General features: G+C 54.3%; 1 protein-coding gene across 1 annotated transcript in view; it reads left to right on the top strand.

Annotated features, from left to right (window-relative positions):
- Window positions 1-3,152, top strand: part of SLC39A3 (solute carrier family 39 (zinc transporter), member 3) — a 5,654-nt gene extending 2,502 nt beyond the window's left edge. Inside the window, exon 2 of the mRNA XM_015405498.1 lies at window positions 2,361-3,152. Coding sequence (XP_015260984.1) covers window positions 2,361-3,101 — 741 coding nt within the window. The 3' untranslated portion in view covers window positions 3,102-3,152. The remainder of the gene's footprint in view (window positions 1-2,360) is intronic.
- The last annotated feature ends 4,231 nt before the right edge of the window (window positions 3,153-7,383 follow it).

The raw sequence follows: 7,383 nt of genomic DNA, 5'->3' as shown, positions 1-7,383 counted from the left end.
CTCCCTCCCCAGCACCAAGAATACAGTGCGTCACTTGCCCCAGACTGAGAGTTCCTGTCTATACCTTGTGGCTAACAGGCACTGATGGACCTCTGCTCCATATGTTTATCCAATCCCCTCTTGAAGCTGTCCATGCTTGTAGCTGCCACCACCTCCTGTCTTCAGCTGCCTCCCAAAGAGTGAAAGGGGGGGGAGGCAGGTGGACCCTATCATGGTGGGGCTGTCCCTGAAAAGGCCCACTCTTGTGTACCCACCAGATGAGCTTCTTTGACTGACGGGGGACGGTCAGGAGGGCTTTTCCCGGTGATCTTAATTCCTGGGCAGGAACAAGTGGGAGAGAAGACGGCCCTTCAGGGATTCTCGCCCCAAGCCACGTAGGGCTTTAAAATACCAAACCGGCGCCTTGAATTGGGTTCGGGAACAGATCGGTAGCCAGGATGATTGCTGTAATATTTTTGTCTCTGAAGGCTGGAGGGGCTTCTAAAGGGAAGCTTTAGGTTTCAGGAACCATGTCGGAGAAGAACAGTTCCATCGGAAGGAGGGCTCAGCCCATTGACTTCTGTCAGTTTAAAGGGGCGTGACTCTGCTGAAGGTTGCCCTGCAAGAAGGCTGGAGTCAAACCGAAAGGTCCGTCAGAACCCCCAAAGCAGGACTAGATGGAAACAATATGCCTAACCCTGCTGGCTGGCCTTGTTCTAGGCAGAGCTTGCCTTCCTCGTGGTCACAGCCACAGCGAGACCCATTTTCCTTGAACGAATCCCGCCTTGCCCTTTGTCCAGAGCAGGGGTGGTCAAGCTTGCTTAACGTGAGAGCCACATAGAATAAACGTCAGGTGCTTGAGAGCCGCAAGACATGAACAAATATTACATGTTTTTACTGGGAAATATGTAAATTTGCTTTTTATTAACATTAAGTGAGACTGCCAGAAATAAGAACAAAAGCGGTAAAAGCAGATATTGATAATGATATTTATTTGTCCAATGATATTTGTTTGCTAATGATATTTAGGTTCCCCAGCCGCCCTGCCGGGAGCCGCACAACACGTGTGAAAGAGCCGCACGCGGCTCCCGAGCCACGGTTTGGCCACCCCTGCTCTAGAGGGCAGTGCATTCCCCAGTCCCTGCGTGACAAAATCGTTTCTTTCCCTCGCTCTTGACCCCAGTCAGTGGCAAAGATAGATTCCGAGTTGATTTTTGTTTTGAGGGAGGAAATGATGTCGCAGCTTTTGAATTCCTCGGCCTCTGGCATCTCTTGTGCCTCAGTCGTCCCAGCTGCTCAGGGAAGACGCTCCCTCGCACTGCTCTGCTGCGCTTCTCTTTTCTGCCACACTCTCCCTAGCCTCGTCACGTCCCTCTCGAGACAAAATGGCACACGGGGGTCCAAATCCAGACACACCGTGGAACATTCCTCCACTTCTGCATAGTGCATTGCAGAGATCAGATGCATTCTAGCACAGGGTGCGGGGAAAGAATAGCCAACAGGGCAGCGTGACATCAGGGGAGCGGCGGAGTGCATGGGCAGGATAGGCCAGGCCAGGGGGCCCCTCTTCCTTTTGTGTCCCTGGGAGCCAATGGGAGATGCCCTGGTTACAACAGGGCAGCGTGACATCAGGGGAGCAGTGGGGTACATGGGCAGGGATGGCCAGGGGGGCCTCTTCCTTTTGTGTCCCTGGTTAGGGGGGTTTGTCTGGGCTTGTGTCTGAAATCCACATTTGCCCCCGAAAACCTTACAGCGCGACCTTGGGACGGCCCCTACCCTACCTCACGGGGTTCTCATGAGGGTAAAACGGAAGAAAGGAGACAACAGCGTGGGCCAGTGGGACCGCCTTGTGGGAAGGGCAGGCTAGAAATGTAATACAGAGGTGAAGATCTTGCTTTTGTAGGCTTACCGGGTGAGCTGTTGTGGGGAACTGGCTGCTGGACTGCATGGTCCGATCCGGGAAAGCCGTTGAACCCAACAAGCTGCCTCACTGAATCGGACCCTTGGTCCATCCAAGTCAGTATTGTGTCCTCAGACTGGCAGTAGCTCTCCAGGGTCTCAGGCAGAGGTCTTTCATGTCACCTACTGCCAGTTCCCTTTCCCTGGAGATGCCGGGGATTGAACCTGGGACCTTCTACATGCCAAGCAGACGCTCTGCCACTGAGCCACAGCCCCTCCCATAATTGTGTTCTTAAAAGGGACCTGGACTGTGCCAGGAGAGGAAGCGTTCTGTGGGCAAAGGGCTGGCTTCTGACCTTTCAACGCAGGCACAGCAAGGGGGGAAACTCGGCTCTTGAAAAGCGGTGGGAAGTCGAGGGTGCCGAGGACAGACTCTGTTACAGCATCGTGACCTGGCATCTTTCCCTTCCTTGTCTTCCCAGCTCCAAGAAGTCCTGACGGCCGGGGGCGTGACCACAGACTACCCCCTGGCGGAAACCATCATGCTGATGGGCTTCTTCCTGACGGTCTTTTTGGAGCAGCTGATCCTGACTTTCCGGAAGGAGAAGCCGTCCTTCATCGACCTGGAGACCTTCAACGCCGGCTCGGACGTGGGCAGCGACTCCGAGTATGAGAGCCCTTTCATTGAGTCGTCCTGGGGGCGGCACCACCCCGGAGAGCACAGCCACCACTCCCACGGCCACGGCCTGAACGTCCAGGAGCTGTCCCGGTCTAGCCCGCTGCGCCTCTTCAGCCTGGTCTTCGCCCTATCGGCTCACTCCATCTTCGAGGGCCTGGCCCTGGGTCTCCAGGAGGAAGGCGACAAAGTGGTCAGCCTCTTCCTGGGCGTGGCCATCCACGAGACGCTCGTGGCGGTGGCCCTGGGCATCAACATGGCCAAGACCGCCCTGACGATGAAGGATGCGGCCAAGCTGGCCATCATCGTCAGCTTGATGATCCCGGTGGGTATCGGGATCGGCGTGGGCATCGAAAGCGCCCAGAACGTGGCCAGCAGCGTGGCCTCGGTGCTCCTGCAGGGCATCGCGGCCGGCACCTTCCTTTTCGTCACTTTCTTTGAGATCCTGGGCAAGGAACTCGAAGACAAGAGCGACCGTCTGCTCAAAGTCCTCTTCCTGGTCCTGGGGTACACGGCTTTAGCGGGGCTCGTCTTCTTCAAGTGGTGAAGCCACCTGCCGCCCCCCTTCCCCACCTTTGCCCTGCGGCTGGACGGGAAACGGGACCCTGTTCCGGAGGACAGTGACATGCAAATCCAGGTGGAACTAGAGACGGAGGAGGAACCGTCGTGGGGCAGGCCCCTGTGGTCCACCCGAGGGTCCTTCCCCCCACTGGCCTGGTGTTGTTGGGGCACTTGCTGAGACGATTGGAAGCCGTGGGTCCGTGGGGCCACCTCTAACGGCCTCAGGGAGACATTTGCAGCCGGACTGATTGCGTCGCTTCCCGCCATCCAGACGGGAGAATACCTGAAACAATTCAATCCAGTAATTTATTACAGCAAAAGCCAGTAAAACGAATACCTGAAACAAAACGACCCCGCGGGCAGGGTTGACACATCCCAGATTAAACCGCCAGTGTTGCACTCCTCGCTTGCCTCGTCACCCTCTGTCCTGTCTTTAAAGAGGAGAGGCACCTTAAATCCTTTTCCGGGACCAGTGAACCCGAGGCCGTTCCCCTCCATTTCCATCTGGGCTTTTATTGCTCACAGGCACCGACCCGGTTCTGGCTTTTGGACGCGAGAAACGTTTTCCTGAAAGAAGCATGGGACCATTTGGACCTTCCCCTGCCCCACTTTGATGTAGGCGGCACTTAGACAAGGGCCTTATGGACTGTGTGCCCTTCCCCCGCCTTGCAGCCCTCACTGTGCCAAGCCGACCCTTCAAAGCTGTCGCACTTCCCAGCCCTCGGACATTTCGCTGGCATGGCCAGGCATTGGTAGAGTGCAGAGCACTTCTAGGCTGGGCCCCAGTCCTTGGATGGTACAAAAATGGCTCGTTTGGCTGGCGGGGGGTGGGTGGGCATTGGCTCCCCCCGGTGACACTGAACAATGGGTGTTCCTATACCTATCCACTTGCTTATGCTAAGGAGAGATCTGGGACCTGAAAGTGTGCTTTTGTTGCAGTGCCAAGTGAGGCTTTTGCTGCTGCAGCTGGAGGGCTGGGGGCGTGTTTCCTGGAGGCAAAGCTGACCCCCCCCCGAGCGGAATTCACGGTGTCCTCCCAAGATGGCTTCGCTCTGAAGATTGTATCCAGAGATCCCCCGTACAAAGCACCCCGCAGAACTCTCTTCGAACGCAACTCTCTTAGAACATCGTTCTGCTCTGCTGGTCTGATTTCTTCCCAATCTGGGACTTCCTTCTTTCGGCCATGGAGAGTGAGAAAGCAAGAGAGGGGGGCAATGCCAGGCGTCGGAGGTTGCAGCGTTAGTCCCTTGTTTCTGCAGAGGTCAACATCACCTGAAGACTTCTTGGGTCGTTAGGGGTTCTGCCTCCTTTCTAATTCTGCACGGCTGCCTTGCTGTAAATCCGTCACAGGCAAGCAAAGAGCGGATAGCAGCTCTCCTCAGCATTCTCCGCTTCTGCTGCTTGCTGATGCAGGCCCCGGGGGAGAACCAGATGGGAGCAGGGCCAAAGTGCGACTCCCACAGCATCTGCGCCATCTAACCCGTGACGGGTTCCAGCTCCGGGAAAACGGCTGTGGAAACCCCAGATAATGCATGTTTTCTTTGGAGAAACAGAAGTGGGAGGTGGGCGTGCATCCGTGCGTGCGTGTGTAGCTTGGCTCCGAAAAACAAGCCGCGAGGCCGTCACAGAAATAAGCCGAGAGCATTGCCTGTGAGTCCCAAATGCTGGGAACCGGCTGGCTGATCCTCCTCATCTCTGCTGGGTGTTTTTTTTTTTTTAAGTTAACTGCCAAATTAGTCAGAGATGCGTAATCAGAGGGATGAGCTCTTCTGTTGTCGAGCAGTTGGGGGATGCAAGCTGCCAAGCTTAAACCGGGGTCTCCCTTCCCCCAGACTTTCCTCACAGAACACAGGAAAAGGCTAACTGACAAGTAATCTCCAGTGTTCTTAAAGGTTCTCGTGCATCCCTAAACAACAGCCAGTGCTTCCCGCTGGGCATTTTCCCTTCTCTTAGCCTGTTCCAGGGAAAGATAGGCCAGTAACCCAGGGGGTGATGCTTGGCTGGTTCTGTTACCTCTCCGGGGTCTTCGGTAGTAGCTCCATGGGTGTTCGCAAGCTTCTCCACCTGCTCTTCTGAAAGAAAATCTTTATTCCCCCCCCCCTTTTTTTTAAATTGTGACTCCGATTGTGGCTGCCGTCAGGAAATCCCCTTATCGGTTCCCGATGTTTCCTTCCTTTTCAACATCTGTAGATTTGTCCTCCTCTGGCAAAGTGAGCATCTCGGGGCAGTGTGCCCTATGAATAATCGAGATGAATGTGCACTTGGGAGCCCAGGATCGGCATCAGCTCTTGGGTGGAATTTCTAAGTGCCGCAAAAGGGTCCCCTGCTCTGTGTAAACTTTGTAGTGCTAAGGCAGGAGTTCGGGGGAAGATGGCAGGAAACCATCCATGGGGGTGTTTAATGTTCCTTCTGTATGCAGACTCCCTTCTCCTCAACCCCCCCCCCCTCAGTATTTGCCTCATTGTTGGTAGAACAAGGCCAGGGGGAATCAGTGAGTGAGGAAAGAGCTTAGCCCGCTGTCCCCCGGAAACACTTGGTCCCTGTATTGCAGACAGATGTGTTTTCTGGCCGAGGGCACAGTTCTGCTCTTTGTCTTTGCCTAATGAGACCTGCCAGTGAGATTCCTTCCGACAGGGCAGCAAAGATCTAAGCAGCCGGAGAAAGCCCAACAGAGGCCTCCTCGTGCCCGATAAAGAGTTCAGTGTAACTTGGAAACTTGCATCGTCTTTACCATTTCGTCCTCCATGTGCCCATCCCGGTGGCCCCGGCACAGCAGGTGGCCTCTTGGCCTCTGAACCAAGACAAGACGGGACCAGCGCCTTCTCTTAAGAGAGCCTGTGATTTCTCAGCCTCAGCAGCTGCATCCACAATCTGCATTCTATTCTATTCTTCCCCTTTTGCTTCTGGTTACAAACCACAGTGTCATAGGTACCTCTGGGAGAAAAGGGGGGGGGACACGCAGAGGACTGTTGCATCAGCTAAATTTCGGGAAAATATTCCCTGTGCTTGCAGGTTGTCTTGGAGCCAGACCTGTACCTTTGAAATTAAAACCAGCTCCTTTCCTACTTGTTTAAATTGAGCATGGGGAACCTGTGTGTGTGATTGTATGTTATTTATTACATTCTTGGTTTGGGGTAGACCTTTTTTTTTTTTTGACACCATACGGATCAAAGATACTCTGTTGTGCTAGAAGCTGGCCAGCATTTTGGTCAGCAGTATTTAAATAAAGCTCCTTTTTTTAAAAAAAACAACAACCACCACCACCATTTCTTGGCAGCTTGTTTGATCGCGGGGGGAGAGAAAAGTGCAAGTGAAACCAGCCTGCATTCCAGGCCCAGGTCCGTCAGGGAGAATACTAAACAGAGCGGGTCTGAATCCTGAGCCGGTAATGCAGCCAGCGGGGCCTTCCAAAGGAAGGAGGTTCCGGATTAGTGCGTCGCTTTATTTAATTATACATCAGGTTTCTACTCCCTGCTTTCCTCCTTAATGCTGGGATGCTCCCCAGTCCTTTAGAGAAGGTGGTGGCAGCAACAGAGCTGATGAATTCACTTAAGATTGCCCTCTTGGGTATCCTTTTTAAAAAATTCTGTCCCTTTACAGAAGGTTCCGGATTAGTATGTCGCTTTATTTAATTATACATCAGGTTTCTACTCCCTGCTTTCCTCTTTAATGCTGGGATGCTCCCCAGTCCTTTAGAGAAGGTGGTGGCAGCAACAGAGCTGATGAATCCACTTAAGATTGCCGTCTTGGGTTTCCTTTTTTAAAAATTCTGTCCCAACAGAGATGGAATTTTAGGCACTGACCAAGAATGCGAGCTAGGTGGGCCGATGGCCTGATCCGGCCAAGAGCACATTCCTCTGTCTCCAGGCCCTCTCTCGAGTGTGGATCCTGTCCCTGACAGAGGTCTACTCCAGGCGGCAGAGCACTTCTGAATGGCAGCGGGCACCTTTGCTCTCCCTGGTTGCCCAGCACAGTTAACGATATCCCCTGGGGTGTGAGGTGCTGAGATAAACAAGCCGCGCTGCCTTGTATGCCCAGCCACCTTCGCCAGCCTATCCTGCCGCCTTTGATCAGCCTTCGTTTGATGGGGGGGGAGGGGGTGCACGGAGTCCTGCGAGTAGAGCCGCACGACGCCCTGTCCTGAGCAGCATGCCTCAATGGCAGACGTGCGTCTGGCCCGCGTGATAAGTTGCCAAGCCCCCCCCCCCCCCCCCCCCGGCAATCATCGCCATCCATGCTGCTTTCTGGCAGCTCTATTAATAACCACC

The sequence above is a fragment of the Gekko japonicus genome, unplaced genomic scaffold, assembly GCF_001447785.1.
Source record: "Gekko japonicus isolate JY-2015 unplaced genomic scaffold, Gekko_japonicus_V1.1 scaffold2312, whole genome shotgun sequence".
Taxonomy (NCBI): Eukaryota; Metazoa; Chordata; class Lepidosauria; order Squamata; family Gekkonidae; genus Gekko; species Gekko japonicus.
The sequence above is the reverse complement of the archived record's forward strand: the minus strand, read 5'-3'. Positions and strand labels throughout refer to the sequence as shown.